A 21186-nucleotide genomic window follows, 5' to 3' on the forward strand; every position below is an offset into this window, starting at 1 on the left:
ACAGGAGTGCCTGGGTGGCTCAGTCAGTTAATCATCCGACTCTTGATTTCAGCTCAAGTCATGATCTCAGGGTCATGAGATAGAGCCCTGTGTCAGGCTCCACACCCAGCGCTTGAGATTCTCTGTCTCCTTCTGCCCCTCCCCCTTCCTTCTCTCTCTCTTAAAAAAATAAAAATAAAAATTATAAAAGTCCACTTTTACAGAATTGTATGCTGCATAGATCCCCACTTCCTTTTAAGCTTCATGGTGTCTGATTTCATTTGAATGTCCCTCTTAATAGTTGTATTGGCTGGACAGAGAAGTGTTGTCACAAATGACCTCTGAGGTCCTTTCTGGTCCTGAGAGTCTGATTCTGTGGTGAACTGTGTAGTCTCTTCTGTAAGACATCTTAGGATCTTAGCAATGTGAGCTCATAGGGAAGAAAAAATTGTGACTAAAAGGGTCCAAACATAGATATGAAACTGGGTATAGGTGACCTAATTACGATGCCCAAATTGGTAGCTTTAGTTCATTCTACGTGTGTGTTACTGGAGAGAAGGGTAAATATTGCTGGATAGTCACAAGAATTCCCAGGCAATGTTCGTGCTCACAGTTGCACTCTGGGTAGTCATTTCAGTCTGATAAAAAACCCCAGGGAGCATTTCTAGGTCAGGCAAGGGCAAAGGAAGCCTCGGTATATTGGCACCAGTAGTGTGGACCCTAGAAAGAGCTCCGTAGACTTTTAAAGCCAGTGCTGCTGGAACTTGAGGCAATGTACCAGTTTTATATGGAGAACAGGAGTGTTGAGCAGGAAAACAAGCAAAAAGCTCTCTAGTGTGGACTAAGAAGCCCCTACAGTGATTGGGAATAAAGGTTTCCTGGGCGGGACTCAGCACCCAATATACACCAAAGTAGCAACACTAATCACAAACCTGGTCTTCTTGTGGATCATAACCTGTGGCCCTGTTGGCTGCCTCTATCTCTCCTGGCTCAGGACTTGACAAGGCTGAGTCCCCGGGGTCAACACTCAATTGGCTGTAGTTGGGAAAAGCCAGGAATGATGGATTTTGTAATAAACTGAGATTGGACCAATGGTGTATCTAGCAGGCATTGTTACTGAACTTGAATCTGTGTTTCCAGAACTCAGAAGAGGACTGTATGGCTAAAATGATGGTTGATTTCATAAAAATCTAGGGTAAAGCCAATGGTATCTAGACCATTTGAAAAATATAACAAGCCATCCTGTGACTTGATCTTGTCTCCACTCTTATCAGTGATGTGAATTTCTGCAGATCTGATGGGATATTGACTCCATGAGAACCGGATTGATTATATAACTCAATGGTCACGTCTTTGTACCCTGGAGTGGGACAGACTAGGGTTCAGATCCTCACCATTTAACCAGCAATTGGCTTGAGGAAGTTATTTAATTTTTTTAAGCCTCGGTCTCCTTATCTGTTAAATAGAAAAAATAAAAGTATTTACATCACAAGGTTGTCATGGGGAGTCACTAAATAATGTATGTAGCCTAACGCAATGCCTGCCCCAGAACATGAGCAGTGAGAGCAAACTATTTTTACTGTCGACTCCCTATAGCAGATAATGCATGCTGAAATCTTAGCAGAATCTTGGTCATCATTTTTGTCAGGTCACCATTCATTTCATATGTGTGCTGGGCACCTTCTCCTCTGTGTCAGAAACTGTGCGAGGCTCTGTATCTAGAGATGAATAAGGTGAACTTGAAAATGACTTCAAAGATGTATAAGCCAGAGCTGTGATCCTAAGGAATTTGGAAGCTATCGAGGTAGATTTATAACCCAACTGTCAAGCCAGTGTGTGAAACGTTACAACTCCAAGATGGTCTCCGTGCCTGGGGAGTCCAGAGGGTGTGTTATGACAAGCAGAGGAGGGATGGTGCTCAGGGTGGAGGGAATGCTAAGTGAAGAGAACAGAGTAGGAAAGGGCAGGATGGACACAGAGTAGGATTCAGAGTCTCCTTTGTTCTTAGTGGGAAACAACTTGCCCATTCCTTAGGCACATCTAAGAGAACTCTCAGCCTTACCAAGAGCCAGCTCACTTTGAATATTTTGAGTTTCTAGAGCTCCTGCAGTATTACAGGAGATGGTGCCAGAAAGGGTGCCAGCCTGCTCTGCTGAGTTAACCTGTATGTCCCTCCCTCCCCAGGTTTCTTCAAGAGATACTACAACCATGGCCCTGCTTCTCTTCACCTCAACTGTCCCTCCTGTGCTGCCAGCGGCCCTGACCACAGGCATCGTGTATGCACAGAAGAGGCTGAAGAAGAAGAAAATCTTCTGTGTCTCCCCACAGAGAATCAATATGTGTGGGCAGATAAACCTTGTGTGCTTTGACAAAGTATGATCTAAACTTTCCAGGTTGGAGGTTAATGATTTCAAGGTACAGCAGAGCTGGAAAAGGCCTCCAAGAATGCCTGGCTCTCTGCGCTCATTTTACAGATGGGAACACTGAGGCCAGAGAAGGTCACACAGTGAACTAGCATGAGACCATGTTCTAGAAGCCCACTCTACTGAGTCCTAAGGAATTGGTTTAGCTACCACATCATGAATTCCTTTCCTATGAAATTTAGTATTTTTATCCCTGTGTTGGGTTTTAAGACAATCTCTTATTATAATCACTTCTATGACTGACTGGCTTTTTCAGGCAAAAAATGTGAGGGACATTTCTGTTCCCTGAAGTGCTTTGTGCTGCACTTAACTGAACATATTCTCTTCTTCTCCTCTGCTTCTTTAAAGGAAAGGGAGGGAGGGGACCATGGCTGTGTTTATGCACTCGGTCCCTCCTTTCTCCTTTGATCCCCAGCTTAGGAAAACTCAGGACTAGCAAATGTGTACCTGTGCTTAGGGCTCTGGAAGTGGCAGGGGAGAAGTATGTCCAAATGGGGAGGATTGCTACTCTGGGACAGGTCCTGAGACCCCATCCTATGCCTCTCCTATGGGGGACCTGGAGGGACCTCAGCCTCAATCACCTGCTATTCCGATCCTGCCCGCTGCTTGGGCAGGCCAATTTCACTGCTATAACACAGTGGGCCTGACCTGCTTCCTCCACGTCTTCACTTCATTCACATTTGAGTAATTGATAAAGGCTTTGCCACTTTTTAATGAATCTACATTGGCCAGGAACCCCATTAATGGGACGCTCCTTGCTCTGCAGAAGCTCATGACTTAGCTGAGGAATCAGGTTAAACAGAAGTGTAGACAATGATAATGCAGTGAAATGCATGCTGAAAGAGGTGTGAATAAAGCATCGAAGTGAAGTTACCTGCCATGGGTGAGGGGTCACTTTTCAGCTGTGGCTTTGGTTGTTAGACAGAATGGGCCCTGGGCTCAGAGGCAAGCAGTTCAGAAGCACAGGGATGTCAGGGCCTGTGGCACATGGGGGACAGAAAACAATGGAGTGTGGGTTGTATGGTAGGGGATATAACTGGAGAGAGGAGACAGCCCAATTGCTCAGGGCCTGACATGCCAAGCTAAGGAGTGGAACCTTGTTGTGAAGGAGAATGGGATCCCTACCATTTTTTAAGAAGATAGGTGACATTTGTATAGGTGTATTTTATTTATTTCATCCAGGGTAATTGGTGAGAAGGGACAGAGGGGAGATAGGACTGAGACAGGAAGCTATCTGAGAATGTTGTCCTAGGCAAGGATGGAGAGTAGAGGGCCAGGTGGAGAGACACCATGAGGAGTAGGCTTGATGAATCTTGGCCCCCAGCTGGAAGTAGAACAGCTCTAAGATTGTTTCCATTCTATTCTTGTTGGAGTTTCCTTTAGCAAAGAATGTCCTTAATCCCACTTGTCAGGAACTACTAGGGTTAACTTAACAGTAAGTTCCTTTTAGTTTTAGGACCAGAGAACAGCCCCTGGGAAGTTTTCTGATAGGGATTTCCAATACTTACCCCATAGCCTCACTAATGCCTACAATATAAGAGGCAGATTTATAAAACATGTTCATTACATATTTATCTGTTTCTAGAACTGATTCTTTTAAACGGTGTTCATTTTACAGCTCATATAAAGTTCTTCCCTCCACATCCTCATGTGCTCTTTTGCTAGAACAATTGAGGGACTGCTCCTCGGCGTGGTTTGCCAAATCCCAGTGGCATGACAACATGTTATAGTGCAAAGAACTCTGGATTGGGAATTGGCAAAATGAGAAGTCAAATCCTGGATCTGGCACTAAGTTTCTGTGTGCCCTTTTAAGAGAAGTTTTAACTCTAATGATCTCTAAGTGTCTTTCTAGCTTTCACGTTGTAAAAGTCTACCAAGATGCTGTTGGAATAAAGCACCCCACAATTAACTGAAGCCCCATCTACTGTTATTTCCATTTAGAAGACATTCACCACTGGGCTTCTGAGTACATCTGTTCCCATATATTTCTAGTTTACGTTGCTTTATTATAAATCAAGTTCTCTCTTTTCTATCCGGTTCAACCCAAGCCTGGGCTAGTATTTATACTAAGAAGTTTGCTTTCTCATCTTACTCCCTTTACAACTGCAACTATAATTTAGTTTTCTTTCTGTTCGTGGCTAGTTTAATTTTATAAGGATCAGTTTCACACAGAGAAATAACACAGTCCCATTTCTGTTTTGCTACGGTATCAATTCTGTTTTCATGTTTCAAAATATTGATGTTTAAAAAATATAATCTGAGCATCAGGAAAACATTTCAGTTTGAATCAAACTGCTAACTCTTTTTAAAATGGAACAACTCAAGAGGATTTGAAATCTAAACACACAGGTTGGGACCCTTATACAATGCAGGAGGGAAATGAAACAAATAGATTTTTGCTGTTGTTCTTCCAGGAATAACTCACACAAAGCTAGTTAGTTTTCTGTGAAGTCCAAATGAATCAACGAAACCAAGATTCCTTAATTCTTTAATTGGAATTCTGGTATGGGTTTTGTCTTTCTGCATACTTTGCAAAATGTATTTAACATTTGTCTAGACAGGCTGGATTCTGGTTCTTTCTCTTCAACCTGCTGGCCACTGGACCTTGAGGCTGCACATTTCACCTCTAACCTGAGAATGCCCCTTTCCTGTTTACTCAATTGTAAGAATTGGAAGACTTGTAAGCACTTCATTATAAAGCATTATGCTGACTTAATGTCTTTAATGACAGAAATGTCATTTGATAGAAGACTAGAAAATTCAGTGTCTTATACAGAAATGACTTTTAAAAGAATGATGACAGAGACCCGGGTATCAGTATCGAAAAAGGATATAGCCCAGCCTTTGGTAGTGCTCTGCTCAGCTTTGACAGTGCTGAAGCAGTGGGGCCTCGTGCTTACTCTGGGAGTTGGCTTCTTGCATAAAGACACCGGGATCTGTAATTAATAATGGACTCTGAGGGGCGCCTGGGTGGCACAGCGGTTAAGCGTCTGCCTTCGGCTCAGGGCGTGATCCCGGCGTTATGGGATTGAGCCCCACATCAGGCTCCTCTGCTGTGAGCCTGCTTCTTCCTCTCCCACTCCCCCTGCTTGTGTTCCCTCTCTCGCTGGCTGTCTCTATCTCTGTCAAATAAACAAACAAACAAACAAAAATCTTTAAAAAAAAAATAATGGACTCTGAAGTAATGAACAAGTTCAAAGTGCTGTGATAGTCCTTAGTTTCATGTTGCTTTCTCTGTTACATTATGTGACAAACACCCTCTCATAATACAGCAAATCAAATCTCCGAAACATTTTCCTCTTGATCTAACAATAAAACCCATTCATGGGCATTAATGAATATTTATTATTAGCACTTCATTTCTTTCTAAATTCTCAAAGCCCTTTATCAACATTTCATTATCAATCTGGACAGTCACCATGCCACCCATATTTTAGAAAATTGCTATGAACCAGATGGCAAACTATGAACTAAATCGTCTTGAAAAGAAAGAAAAAATTCTGAGCTCTGCTTTAGAAAGACAGCAGGTGTCAACTGAAAAGTCAAACTTGGGCTGGTTCTTATTGGATTTCCATTCACTGAACGCGTCTCGTTTAACAACAGCAAGTGCAACAATAAACACACAAAAACAAAACATTCGCATTTTGTTGTAATGACTAGTATCTAGAGTCATTTAATTATCAACATCGGTTTTTGGGGAATCGTTTGTCACTTGCTGAATCTTTCCTTCAGGTACCCTTCTGGGATTTAAAATTTGATGTCTGCAAACAAGAGATTTGGACAACTAGATCTACTTTAATTTCTTAGGAACTTGGGCTTTGTTTAAGTCATGATATAACTAAAAGCTCTAAATCTTATGTTAACATCAATTCTAATTTCTTCCAGACTGGCACTCTTACAGAAGATGGGCTGGACCTCTGGGGGACTGTCCCGACTGCTGACAACTGGTAGGCACTTTCGCGAAGATGGAATGTGAGATTGGTGTGGTTACCTTGGTGCTACTCAGATCCATCCTTCCAGTGGTGAGGGATGGATGTCATGTAAAATATATATATAATAATTTACTAGCACTAGTTCCCAATTATTCTAATTTGTTAAATTAAATTAATTCTAAGTACAAAATCAGACAGGGAAAGTAGGCCTTCAAACTCCACCTGAAAAATAGAAGGAGCTGGATGAGTAAGGAATTGAATGAATAAAACAGAGGAACAAAGAGTAAAATCAGAATTGTGCTTAATTAAAAACTGCAAAGAATTACTGGGGGCTACTGGGCTGGTGGGAGGTGGGGTGGGGGGAGTCCAAAAAGGAAGAGCTCGTTCCCTTCCCTCATGGAGCTCACATCTCATGGGAAAAAATAGTCACAAATGCACCCACCTTCTATGCACAATACAGGCTGTAGAAAAGGCTACTATTAAGGCACACATAACAGAAGAGAGAAGAAGAAACAATAGTGGTAGCTTGATATAATACACAGTCCTGGATTTTAGAATAACATAGTAGATAAATGGTAGAAAATAATTTTGAAAAGGAATGAATGAGGCAAACCACCTGACCGAGATACCACTTGAAAAAGAATCTTGAAGCATGTATGGCTAAAATTTTTATAGACATGGCTAAAAGCTGGCCGTGGAGGGGGGAGAGCAATTACAGAGATGCTACCCCAGAATGGAGCTAGGGAGGGGAGGGCCCTAGCTCTCTTCTCTGTGGGGCTGAGATCTGCCTTCTCAGTCCAAGTGAAAATCCCTCTGCTCCTAATCTCTGGATACTCCCCGTTGGCTCCAAACATGGCTGAGGCTCTGTCATTGAAGGAGTCATGCAGGAGCTCCCCAAGACAGTGATGGGGCCAAGTGTAGCTCTGGCACAAGATAGCAGACAGGCAGTGCGACGTTGCAGAAGATACTTGGGTTCAACCCTACTCATGTGGTTCAGCTCCTGGTTGTTCAGATGGTGGGGCCAGGCTTTTGTCCAAACAGGCACTCCTTTGCCTTTTATTGGCCAGACTGTGAAAGGGGAATGGGATGTTTGCAGCTTTCACCCCTCCTCTCCTTCCCTTTCCCCAAGTAAGATTTTGGGATGTAGAGAAAACTGGATACAATCACTGTTTGGTTGTAAGATGGGAGGAGGGGGAAGGTTAACCCAGCCAGTCTACTGTCATAGAGGAAAGTGAGCTTCAGATGTTGGATATCCATGCCAGCAGTTTCAGGAAATAGGACAAAAGGAAATAGGACAAAGGCTGAGTCACGAAAAATATTTCAGAGCCCAGGTATGCTTTTACTTGAAGGAAAAAGAAACCAGCAGATAGTCTTCCTTCCCATCCCTCCTACTTCATTGGCCCAGAGACCTCTTGCCTGGGGGTGTGGCTTTCTAGAGCCTACTCTGTAGAGCTTGAAGGTGTCAGGCTGAGTCTTCCCCTACTACTCCCACCATAGGTGCTGGCTGTAAGTAATCTGATAGAAGTCTTTGTGATTATAGCCAAACGCTCAGACTTTATACAGGGCATGGGGAGCTATGGAAGGATTTGAGCGTAAGAGTTAAGTATTACTAAAACTCCATGTTGGTAAGATTTAAGGGGTGGAATGGGTAAAATGATTTTATTGAAGACCTTCACTTATTAATCATCTTCCATATCAGTTTTCAGGAAGTCCATAGCTTTGCCTCAGGCAGGGCTTTGCCATGGAGCCCGCTGTGCGCCGCCATGGCCAGCTGCCATTCTCTGATCCTTCTCAATGGGACCATCCAGGGAGACCCACTGGACCTCAAAATGTTTGAGGGCACTGCCTGGGTAAGGTGATAGTTTCTTGGTGCATCTAAATTAGAAAAACTTGAAGAGATCCTTACTGGGAATGGTAAAGCTTTTCTAACTGTGGTTGAAACCCAGAGAAGATTTATAACAATATGTGAATTAAGGTCTGACTCTACCTGAATTTCCCAACCTCTGCTCCAAAGAACTCTGTTAATGAGTGCAACGTGAAAGTGTTCCATGATCAAATAGTTTTGGGAACTGCTCTTTTAAGAAACTAAAGTTGATTTCTTAATTATAGGGTCTCTTTAATATATTGTGGTACACTGTGAATATTCAAGAGTGACTATGATATGCAGCATTGACCAAACCGACTTGACTACAAAGCCTTGACAAGCCAAAACATGGTACAATTAATCTCCATAGCACCCTCAGAGCAACAGGAGGCAAAAGCAGTGCTGTTCAGTGTAGTAGCCACATGTGGCTATCGACTACTTGAAATGTGGCTATGCAACTGAGAAACTGAATTTTCAATTTTATTCAATTTAATTAATTTAAACGTAAGTAGCCACAAGTGGCTGGTAGCTAATGTGTTAGACAGTCTAGTCTAGACACCAAACTGAAGGTCCCCGAGTTCAACTGGTTCAGTTTTTTGAGCTGAGAATGAATGACAGTTGAAGGGCATAAAACCATCCTGGTGGCTGTCATGACATGGTGGGCAAACCTCTCACCTCCACCACTTTCTAGCTGCATGACCCCAAATCCAGAACCAAGGCTCTGAGTCTATTACCTCACGTGTGCGTTTGTGATAATGGTGACTCATTCACAGGCTTGTGGTAAGCATTGAGCCCATAAGCCTAGAGGGGCTGCTTGCATGGAAAAGTGCCCAATCAGTGGAGGGCATTTATTTTTTTCATTCACAATTTAATTAATTACATTATTCTGCTCTCAAACAACAACAACAAACCCATGTTTTAAAGCCACTGACAATGATACATCAACTACAGAACGGCATTTAAACAGAATGGTGAAGGGATAGAAACAAATGATTGCAGGGACATGAAATACACCTCCCAAAGGCTAATTTAAAGATGTATAGTGGGAAAATTGTAGCTTTCTAGAAGCCAAAGTAATGAAGAGGGAACCTGATTAACAGGGAAATTTCTGATATCAGTAAGTTAAAATTCGAGCATTTCCTGTGGAGAAATTTTTGACATAAAGACAAAGCAGTAATCACTTTCTTGGATCTTAATGGGGAAGAATCAGTGTAATCACTACAAACAATGTCCTCAGCGGCATCATTCACATTGACACAATGATGAGCTGCTTAGGGTCATTATTACTATATGTGACTTCGATCCTGGTTCTGACAGTGCCTCTTCTCCATCGGGGCGGGGGGGGGGTTGATCTGTTTGTACAAATAACATGCAAGTTTGGGTTTTGTGTGGGAACATCAGTCTTTAGCATTAGCTCTGTAAGAAGAACTGTCTTTAAGAACAGTGGTATCCACCCCAAACAAAGCATGAAAGTACAAGGTGATTTGCTGAGTTTAAAGCTGGGTGAGGGGGCGCCTGGGTGGCGCAGCGGTTAAGCGTCTGCCTTCGGCTCAGGGCGTGATCCCGGCGTTGTGGGATCGGGCCCCACGTCAGATTCTTCCGCTATGAGCCTGCTTCTTCCTCTCCCACTCCCCCTGCTTGTGTTCCCTCTCTCACTGGCTGTCTCTATCTCTGTCAAATAAATAAATAAAATCTTTAAAAAAAAAATAAAGCTGGGTGAGAAGCAGTCTCCAGTTAAATATCCTTTGGTGGTTAGGAACCTTTCATGAAACGTAAGGGGAAGGGGAAATATCTTTGTAGACTGTAAGAATTTTAGCACTAGAAGGCATACCAGAATGTTTTACAGAAGAAATTTGAGATCTGGAGAAATGGAGTAACGTCCCCAAGGTTAAACAGGTAAGTGACAGAGCAGAAGCCAGATGTTGTCTCCTATTTTCTGATTGGTACAATGGACGGCCTTTCCCATATTTTCAGTTAATATTGGTTTCTCAGATGGTATAACTTATACTGTTGTAACACCCAGGGAATACAAACCATTTTCAAACATGCATTCTGATTTGTTAGCAACTAACTTGCTAATTCTTTAGCTAACCAATTAGGTTAGTAACATAGATATAGAATAAGAAGTAATACCATGTTTATCTTAAGACCCAACCCTAACTCATCTGAGGGCTAATGTGCTCAGCTGTATTGGAGAGTAGATCTCTACTTAAACCCTCGTCCAGTTACTAGACATACTATTCAAGAAGAGCCATTGGCCTGTAGCTAGCATTTCTTCCATCAATTATTACTTAAATAGTAATCACAATATTTCTGGCTTTTTGACATTCTACAATAAGGTCCTTAATATAAATCAATGCAACAGAAATTTGACAATGGTGGTATTCAGATAATTGGCCTAGAAGAGAAAATATGTAAAAGGGGCTTTGAAAAGATTCAAGTGCTATGCAAATGAGAGGTATTTCTTTCTTACTATTTTTCTCTAAGGAATCTTATGAGCGTTTTCATTTTAAAACAGATAATGGAAGATTGCAATGCAGACTACTGCAAATTTGGGATGTCAGATTCAAACATCATAATAAAACCAGGACCAAAAGCCAGTTGGGTATGATTTGCTTTTTTAAATCAGATGGCTCTTTCTCCTTGAAACTGGTAAATCTCTCCTGACTTTCACTTATTTTTATATTCCTATTATTTTGCCTTATCCTAACAGTGTCTATAGGTTTGCTCACTCCTTCATTCCTGAAGCTATCCTTTAATTTATTCATGAATCTGTCCTTTAATTTATTCAACAAACACTCACAGAGTGTCTGTGTATGTTACAGCAGTATGCTAGGTGCTAAAGGATAGAGTGATTTCAGAGCTAGACGTGTTGGGCTCTGCGTTGGAGAAATGCATGGGTGGGTAGAAAAATCCATGTAGGTGCAAATAAGCGCAAGACAGTGTGCCAAGTGCTATAATAAAGGCTGAAGAAAGAGCTGCAGGAGTCCAGAGGTGGGAATGAATATTGTTTCTGAGAAAGAGAAGCACCACAGACGAAGTGACCTATGAACTTTGCCTGGAAGGTAATTAGGATTTCTCCAGGCAGCCATGGGGAAGGGCTTTGCAGACCAGACAACTTGATCAGGGAGTCGCCTTAGAGACGGGCAGAAAATGTTGTGTCAAATACACCACTTCACGATGTCCCTGGGTTCATGGCAGAGCAAACCCTGTTTGTTGGTGTGAATCTGCTGAATCTTACGTACAGGCATCTTAAGCTTCCCTTTCTTGGCGCTCCCTCAGAGTCCCGTGGAAGCTATAGCCATCTTGCGCCAGTTTCCGTTTTCCTCAAGTCTGCAGAGGATGTCTGTGGTCGCTCAGGTGGCAGGGGAGGACCATTTCCATGTGTACATGAAGGGTGCCCCGGAGATGCTGGCCACGTTCTGCAAGTCTGAAACAGGTACTCATTTAATTGACCCTCTTCTTTTTCAGGAGGTAAAATATTTTTGAAGCCCAAATACATAAAACACACAAGTCTAAATCAATGAATGTGGAAGTGATGGTTTACCCAGTGAGGGAGAGGTGGGCCCAGTAGATCTGATAAGGCAGAGGTGAGAATTTTGAGGCAGAAAGGCAGAGAGTAAATATCTGGCTTTGGTCCATCCAGAAAAGTCCAACCACCATGGGGTATCAAGGAAGGAGATGTGAAGTAAAGATCGGGAGCCAAAATAGGAAGCTATGTGAGGGCCTCCAGGAAGGGCAAGAATGAGGAGCCTGCACTGGGAACCAAGGGGACAGGTCTAGACACTGCGCTCATCCTGCAGCTGGGGTGCTCCGCCCACCACCCCTGGGGGCTGGCACCATGCCAAGGGCTGTGCAGATCCATGGAAGGAGAATATAGACAAGATAAATCTTTTAGAGAAAAAGTGATTAGAGTAAATTAGATGGTATTAGAATAATGTAATTGGTCATTTTCACAGCAATTTCATCTTTCTCGGCCAGATTTTGAGCAGATTTGTATTGTTTCTTAGTCTTATAAACTATGCACCCTCCAAGCGGCAGCCCGGATTTGTAAGAATATTGTTACATTCAAATGAGTTCATTTGGATAAAATTGGTCTTTTTCTCCTGATTTTCATCTATATTCTCCTTATGATTGCTGATAGCCGTCCACTTGTGCACGCAATTCTAGATTTGGCAAGTGATTGCTTTAACTTCTTCCTCTACTTAGAGCCATTTTTACCTGAGAAGTGGCCCCTTTTTTCTGACTTTGATCTTCCTCAGAGCTCCCATTACCTCTATCACTCTATCCTTCATAGACTGATGGCCTATATTTTGCTGTTTAATTTTTTTTCAACCTCACAGATACAAGGTAAGTATCCTCTTGAAATTTTAACTGGTGACTATTGCCCCTGCTCTATTGTGAGGGTTTGAGTCTGTCACTTCTCACCTCTCATCCTTCTGGTAGCACTTCCAATTCTTATTGTCCTTACCTCAGATCTTTGACATATGCTAATAATGACTGCAGTGATTTCTCCCCCTGCATTTAAGAGATAGAGAGAGCCAAAGTCTTCTTTGATCCCCACCTCCTGGAACATTTTAGAACTACAGAAAGTCTGAGCTGAATGGGGACAGAGAGTTCTATACCCCCTCATTCTATGGATGGGGAAATTGAGGTATAGAAGAGAGACCTAACAAGCCCAAGGTCAGAGATCTAGTTGGCAGTAGAGTGGAGACTAGAAATCAGGTGTTTTGCTACCTAAGCCACTATATACTTCCATTATGCTGTACTTCTTTCTAATACCCTTATAGGCACTCTACAAACCATAAAGATTTTATAAATATTTTAATATTAGTTATGACTACTATGCCAAAATACACAAATGTTGGCATTGTATCATCTATCATCTAAAGCAGGGATTGGCAAGCTTTTCTGCAAAGAGCCAGGTAGAAAATATTTTAGGTTTTGCAGGCCACCTGGTATCTGTCTCAACCACTCAACCCTGACATTGTGACCCCAAAGCAGCCATAGATGGTAAACAAATGGGCATGGCTGCCTTTCAATAAAACTTTATTTATAAAAACAAGCAATGGGTCAGATTTGGCCTGTAGTTTGCTGACTCCTGGTCTAGAGGATTGGCTGTTTCCCTCATCTTACCCATGTAGACCCAGTCCTGAGACCTGTCCTTGTTAAACCCAGCCAGTGGATTTGACACCCAGTTGATGACCAGTGTATCTTTGGCATTCATTTCCGTCAGAATAACAAAAGTACACTGAGGAAGTTGTTTTTGGCTTTTAGCTGGAGCTGTTCTTTTTCTATTAAAGTGTTTTTTGGGGTTTTAAACAGGGTACAGTGACTGGTTACCAGAACCTTGTTTAGGAGCTGGGAGCCTTCCATGTGACCTTATGTTTACCTCTTTCCTCTCACATGACAGTACCCAAGGATTTCCCGCAGAAACTGAGGAATTATACAGTACAAGGCTTCCGTGTCATTGCCCTTGCCCATAAAGACTTGAAGATGGAGAAGCTTTCAGAAGTACAGAATTTAGCCCGGTAAGGGACTCAGAAATCGACACGAGAGCAGAGTCCATGTACATCAAGTAAATGAATGCTGGAGATGGACAGGACAACTCGAATCACAGGGTCGCCTCGTGGAGATGGAGACTCATCTCATCCAATTGCCTAATTTAGAGATAGGCGACTCTAAGCCATACTGGGGAAGACTTGCTGAGGTCACAAAGCTGGTTGGTGGTAGACCAAGGATGGCAGTCCCGATCTCCTGACTCCGAGATGTCAGTGAGTTATCTCTGCCCTGTGTTCCATCATCCCATCAAAAATAACCAACATTCCTTCAGCCTTGGAATATTATGTGGCTGACTGACTGGGGGTCCCAGCTCCTTGAAAGAAGGAGACAGTGGGCACTGTGACAGACCTCCGGCATCCTTCAGACCTAGCTTCTTTCAGGGCTCAATAGTACACCTCCCTCAGATCTGGAGAGGTAGTGAGTACAAGTTGAGTTATATGAAATAGAATTCAGTATTCTTCATTACATTAAGGGTATAAATCATCCCCAATTACAGGATAATCTGCAGATTCTTTTTTCTTTAAATGTTTCTCAGTTTTTAAAGGTTATTTTTGGTTTGTCCAAGACAAAGGAGTAGTGAAATACTGTGGAACATTGAACAAGAAATTACCTATGCATTATTATTTTTGATTTTGGGTTGCTGATAGAGAGACCCTCATTTATATACAATTAACACCTTTGCATAAGATGTAGATATCCTTGGTTCAGTGTAACTATTACAAACTCTGTCCATCTGCTCTAATGAAATCGTTGTCCCTTCCTTACACTGTGTCTATTTCTCTCATCTCTAAAGTGTAGGATTGGATGACCTTTAAGGAGCCTTTCAGCCATGACATTTTAATCTTCTAAATAGAATCACAAAGATCATTTTGAAATAAATGAATGGCACTCTCAGATTTAATATTCAAGGTGTTAGCTGTTCGTAAGCAAGCATGAAGACCCACAACACACAGGATTTTGTAGTTTTTCAAGACAAAAAAATTTTAATAGCAAAAGCTAGAGTTATGTGTGAAGAAAAAAATGTAGCTAGCTACATGTAGCTAGCTACATACAAGGAGGATACCCACCACCCAGCTGCCACATACGAGTACTGCTGTGATGTTCTCATTTATAAGTCACTACTGAGATAGCCATCATTATAAATATAATAAAATAAGAAAGTGATAATACAATGTGCTAGATTTCCAACCATCTCAGTTTTTCATGGAGAATATCAACCCCCTTTTATGCTTCTTAATATTTAGTTACTATTTTCAAACAGAGAAAAGGAAAAATGTTTTGAGTTTTATCACAGTCAAATTATATTTACCAAAGTTTCCCAATAAGGACAATCAAAACTTTTCTTTAAAAACCGGTATCATAACAGGGAAGTAAAAGAGTTTTTTTTTTTTTAGGAAAAAAAAAAATCCAAACTAGAAAACAGAAGAAATACTTTATCAAAATTACTCTTTCATTGGTTCAGCAAATTTTTATTGACCTTGACTCTGTGTGGGATGCCTTTCAAGACACTGAAGATTCAGAAGTGAATAAAATAAAATCTTTGCCCTCAGGAGCTTGTATCCTAATTGGGAGAGAGAGATAATAATGCCATTTTACATGGGGTGATCTTCGAGTCCTCTGAGGAGGTGACATCTGAACAGAAAAATGCATAAAGTAGGGGAGCAAAGCATGTGGTTATCCAGAGGAAGAGCATTGCAGGCTGTAGGAAGAGTGGGCCTGCGGGCCCTGACACAGGATTTTGCTGGGAATATTGCAGAGCAGCAAGAGGCCTAAGTGCTTGAGTTGGTAAAAGAAAGGAAGAGTCGAAAAATAGAGACCAAAAACAGAATACACTGGTGAGAAGATTTCTGGATCTTTCTTTTAGTTCTAGCTAATTATAAAATATTAATCCAATTCATAATAGAAAGTCATGAAATTAAATGATGGGAATTTAACGCACTCTGTATTAGGTAGATCTTCTGTTATAATATTCTCTGAGATCACTAAGGCAGGATTCATATCTAATTATCTGAGTATTCACCAAAGTGCCTACTATAAGATCTAAAACAGAGTAGTTATTTGGTGAATGGACTTTTGAGTGAAGATGCAGTAACTTGTTCTCTACTCCAGAGAGAAGTTTCTTCACTAAGTTCCCATCTAAGTTTGAGTTATATTTTTCATCAAGAAATCCAACTCTGATCTTTCTCTTAAAGGTTTACTGACCATGGGTTTATTTCCTCTTCCTCCCAAGTGCTACCAACATGATAGAAAAGAAACAGTATCAAAGAAAACTAGACAAGCAATGAGTGCAGATGAGAGACTTCTGTACGTTTCTGTAAGATGGGAATTAGGGGGGGGTGGCAGCTAAATCTGCAGATGGAAGAAGCAGAGTCTATACCATGCCGGAGAGAGATATGGGGGAGAGGGAAGTTGCTTCGCCCCATGGAATCCGAGAGGCTGAGAATCAGCTCTGTCACATGCTGTGGAAGGTGGAGGTGGGATGGGACCCAACATCGGGGTTGACTGACCATACACAGCAAGGTTAGGTCCCTAGGTCTCCCTCTTCTTCTGCAATCTTAACTCCTCTCTGGACAGAAAAAGAAACAATGTGAGATTAAGAAAGAGATCTTGGCCCCACATTTACTTTTTAAAAAGTCACCTGAGATTTACTCCATTCCTGAGGAGAGGTCCCACATAGTGAATGTAACCCAGTTAGACTCCAAGCTTCCAATTTAAAATTCTGAAAACTTTTCAAATGCTTGGCTGATGTCATGTGTTTTCTGGAGGTTACAGATAGAGGTTGAAATGAATGATTCCATATTTGACTATTATCATAGTATCTCATATGCAGTACATACTTAATCAATGTCTAACTAAAATTATTACAAGGTCAAATAAGGTCTTTGAAATAAAAAATACATATGATTAACAAGTTTTAAAAACCAACAGAAGAGTTGGTAGATAAGCACATTGCTTTTAAAAATGGAGGTGAAACTGGGAGAAGTTGCTAAAACATATAGAAGAGGTTGCCTCTGGGAAGGAGAAAGGGTGAGGGGGTGTGGAGACAGGGACTATTGGTTTTTCATCACCAGCTTTGGGTTCTTTCTGATTTTAAAAACATATGCATGTATTACATTGATAAAACTTAGAAATTTTTTTAAAAGGAAGAAATAAAGTTCAACTGTCAAGACTACATAAATAAGCTTTAAAATTGATTTTCTCCTGAATCCAAAGAGAGAAGGCAGAGTCAGAGTTGACATTTCTGGGACTTCTCATAATGGAGAATCGCTTGAAAAAGGAAACGAAACCAGTCTTGAAGGAATTGAGTGAAGCCCGCATCAGGACGGTGATGATTACTGGTGTGTGTTTTCTGGAGGCCTGATGCATTCCGTGTATCTCAGGAATCAGAAAAGACCATGTGAGCTGAGTGGGTTCATGTGGCTGAGATAGAGGGAAAATTGCTAAGCTGTCATTTGTTACCTTGGGCTCCCATTACCCAGGCATACGTGCAGCAGCCCTAACACGAACAGCCCTAAGCTTTGGTGGCAGGGACCATACTTCATTCTTTATGTCTAATGTCCCCTCTCCCTGCCTAGGCTTGGCACAGTGCTAGTCAGCTCACAGTAAATGTTTAAACACAAGAATAGATACGTGTTCCTCGGGAACCTCAGTGAGACTTCCGTGTAAAGGGTATAAAGACTCTACTGGACTGTCCTTCAGGGCTGTGGGGCAGGCATGGCATATGCTGATCCAATCCAAGCACGGCTCAGCTTTCTGTGTTCTGTTCTCTGTTTGGCTGCAATGCGGATCCCCAGGGTGGTTCCATGCTATCAGAGTGGGTCCATGATACCGTCACCACTCAGGGCTGTCAGTCTCTTGAAGATCTGTCATAAAGTGCTTAACCGTGTCTTTCTTCATTCATGCATGTTTTGGAAGTAAGCAATATCCAGAACATGGTGCTACTGTGGGAGGGAGAGGCAGACATCGTTTTTGACCACTAGGAACAGAAAAGCTTGGGCAAGAGGTGCCACCAAATAAGACAGAAGGAGGGAAATGCCCCCAAAGAGCACCAACAATGTGGTATGGCCACACAGAAGAGGCAGAGCTCAATTCTGCCTGCTGAGAGATTGATACAGAAAACAAGCTGACTCTCTTTGTCATCTAGGTGACAACCTTCAAACAGCCATTACTGTGGCAAAGAATTCTGAAATGATTCCTAGAGGAAGCCAAGTGATCCTTGTTGAAGCCAATGAACCAGAAGATTTTGTTCCTGCCTCTGTGACTTGGCAGCTGGTCGAGAACCAAGAGAATGGAGTGGGAAGGAATGTGAGCAAATGTTAGAAGGCCCCTTGGTGGCCTGGGCTGATGGCACATAGTCCTGGTCCCAGGAGCCTTCTCTCAGCATTAGAAGTCACCATGGTCAAAACCCCTCACAGCTGTCCAGAGTTCTGCAGTTTGCAAAGCATTTAGCATTTCCACCAGCACTTCTCAGCCCTGGCTGTGCAAAGAAGTCACTTGGAAGAGTTTTTAAGCTCCCAGTGCCAAGGCTTTATTGATTAAATCCAAATCTCTGGGTTGGGAGCTTGCATTAGCCCTTTTCTCCCCAAGATTCCGATATGCGGTCATGGCTGAGAACCAGTGATATACATCCATATTTCCCATTTGGTTTTCACAGTTAGCCTATACAGTTGACAAACTGTTCATTTTGAAAATGAGAAAACTGAGGCCCAGCAAGGTAAGCTTACCCAAGACACACGACTGGCAAGTTGCAGAGCAGGAAATAAAATTTAAGTCTGTCTGATGGCACCCAGATCCACAGGCATTTAGCTTGTGCTGTGCCTGTGATATGAAGTTAACAGGTGTTGGACTACTCTAGATAACAAGCTTCCTGTGCTTTTGTGAAGAAAATGAGCTGCAGCCTGACATCCTATCACTAAATGTAGCCCCTCTGCCTACATGTGAGTTCAAAGAGATGGTCCTCCAGGTGGTAAATTACAAAAATGTTCCCTTCCTCAAGACTGACCAGCCCTTTGGATTGTTAAGTGTGGAGTAGGCCTTGTTCAGTATACAAACTGCACAACTGTACAGAGTGATTTTGCCCCTACGTGGCTCAAACCCCATTGCATTGGCTGTAAAAGACGGCAGCTCTCTCTATGTTTTCAGCAGATTTCTGGGGCTTATTTCCTTGCAAACTCACTTGCTTTTGTGTCAATGCATGTTGTCTCCATTACACTGTGTGATAAAACTCAGGTCTTCCCTGATTTTTAAAAAACAGTCCACTCACACTACCCGTTCACCTGTGTAATACCGCTACTGAATTTTTGGTTGTTGCTGTGAAAAGTCACATCACCGTTTCAGGCTTTCTCCTCCTCTCTGGATCCCTCCCACCACACTCTCCTTCTCCAGCCTTCCAGTGAAAACAGAAGAAATTCTGTCCTTACCTCCTGTGGAATGCTTTCAGCATATCTATTGTTGGCTGTTTTGCAATGGCGGATGGAAAGGGAGGGGTGGATGGCTTTGCCTCCCAATTCAGCACATCAAAATATTTTTCTTCCCAATGCTTTCCCTTGATGGATCCCTCTAATGAAAAACGTATTCTCACCTTTTATACTGCTTAAACTCAGAGTCCTACACTAATGTAAGGACCTTTGGGAAATGTTGCATGAAAAGGCATGATCGGCTGTCGGCACAATGAATGCATGTGCATTCGTCTGGAGCTCTCTCTTGGGGCTAAGCCAGGTGGGGCTAGAATGCAGTGATGGGACACATTGACAGGTGGAGGGCAGGAGAGAAAGGGTTTCGGCAAAGGAGTCAAACTGGTGCAATGGCACATAGGGTATGCAAGAGGAACTGGGCACCATGAGGAAACATATCACCTATTGAGGTGGGGAGAAGGCAGGTGCTATAAGGAGTTAGGCTCCAAAGGAGGAGTCTGCCTATTTTACAGGGAGAAATTGGGGCATGATGTGTGAATGAATGAATGGTAAAAGATCTTAGGAAATAAAAGTCTGCGTGAAGAGGAGAAGAAAGAGAAAGGAAGAATGTTTTCTGCTCTTCCTTGGAATCACTAACTGGTACACTGGAAGGATTTTCTCGGTAAACTGATATCACACATAGTATCTCCTAGAAGAGGATCCCAAGCATTATGTTGTCAATGTCTCATATATTCATGTAATTCGGGGAGGACATTGTGAATGTCTTCTTCATATGAGTCTAAGTTCCACAGACAAATAATGCATTATGTATTTACTGTTACATAACTTTTTTTAAAAAGTTTTTATTTATTTATTTGACAGAGAGAGAGACAGCCAGCGAGAGAGGGAACACAAGCAGGGGGAGTGGGAGAGGAAGAAGCAGGCTCCCAGTGGAGGAGCCTGATGTGGGGCTCGATCCCAGAACGCTGGGATCACGCCCTGAGCCGAAGGCAGACGCTTAACGACTGCACCACCCAGGCGCCCCCTGCTGTTACATAACTTTAACACACTTCCTTCCACACAATATAGGAAAGCAGAGGCATTCCTTGAGAACCCATGTGGAAACCATGCCCTTTTGAATTTAGGAAACCTACCTTAGCATTGGGAACAGTTCAGTGCCTGATGGAGCAAGAGGGAGCTGTTACCATTTTGCAATGAGTGGGAAATCATACCAAGTGATATTTCAACATTTCAACAGCTTGCTTCCCAAAGTAAGTACTGGTGAAGTGAAGTGTTTTGTTTTGCTCTCAAATTAGTGAGCCAAAAAAGAAGAGAGTAGTGAAGGTGATGACCAGTGAGGTGGTCTCAGATTTGGGCAAGAAACACCCCCAAAGGGGCACTGCTCCTTCAGAAGTTCCCCAGCCCTACGTGGTCCCGCATATGTGCATGACCCCCTCTCTAGCGTCTGAGCTCTGGTCCAGCTCCTCACCCCCATGGCCAACCCAGTCTCAGCCTCCCTCCATCTCTCCCTCCCCGACAAGGAGTACCTCCAAATAGTTCCAAATGTGCTGTCTGTTTTGTGGGTCAGACTCTCTCTGAAAGCCACCAACTCATGTCAGGCTGAGCTCTATTCCCCGTCTTTTCTGGATTCTTAAATTATAGCAGCAGGAAACAAAGGCCCCATGGTTTATTTTCAAAATCATTTGTTATCTTGTCCTCTGTGTGTCTATTTAAAAATAGTGCTGTGCAGGGTTGTTCTGTCAGTGTGAAGGAGAGAAGTGGAGCACAGGCTGAGGGCAGCAACCATCTGTTAGGAGTTTCTTGAGAATTCTGTTGCCTTACCAGTCAAGGACCATTGAATCTCGACCCCAGAGGCTTCTAGAAAGCTGTTAGTGCAGTTCCTCCTTGAGGAGATGGGGCAGCTGAGACTCAGAGAGGTTAGGTCCCTGGTGGCAGTTTTGCCCAGCTAGCTGGACCAGAGCTGAGAATAGAACCTTGGTTCTCCACTCCTCATCTGTTGCTGTCCCTCTACC

At 42.6% G+C, this 21186-nt stretch overlaps 1 protein-coding gene across 1 annotated transcript in view; it reads left to right on the forward strand.

Annotated features, from left to right (window-relative positions):
* The window catches only part of ATP13A5 (ATPase 13A5), a 103357-nt gene that overhangs the window by 48688 nt on the left and 33483 nt on the right, over positions 1 to 21186 (forward strand). Inside the window, exons 12-20 of the mRNA XM_019804350.2 lie at positions 2164 to 2352; positions 6288 to 6349; positions 8034 to 8184; positions 10717 to 10803; positions 11481 to 11637; positions 13612 to 13729; positions 16974 to 17098; positions 17905 to 18065; positions 20299 to 20424. Of these exons, the coding sequence (XP_019659909.1) occupies positions 2164 to 2352; positions 6288 to 6349; positions 8034 to 8184; positions 10717 to 10803; positions 11481 to 11637; positions 13612 to 13729; positions 16974 to 17098; positions 17905 to 18065; positions 20299 to 20424 (1176 nt within the window). The remainder of the gene's footprint in view (positions 1 to 2163; positions 2353 to 6287; positions 6350 to 8033; positions 8185 to 10716; positions 10804 to 11480; positions 11638 to 13611; positions 13730 to 16973; positions 17099 to 17904; positions 18066 to 20298; positions 20425 to 21186) is intronic.

The sequence above is a fragment of the Ailuropoda melanoleuca genome, chromosome 1 (assembly GCF_002007445.2).
Source record: "Ailuropoda melanoleuca isolate Jingjing chromosome 1, ASM200744v2, whole genome shotgun sequence".
Taxonomy (NCBI): Eukaryota; Metazoa; Chordata; class Mammalia; order Carnivora; family Ursidae; genus Ailuropoda; species Ailuropoda melanoleuca.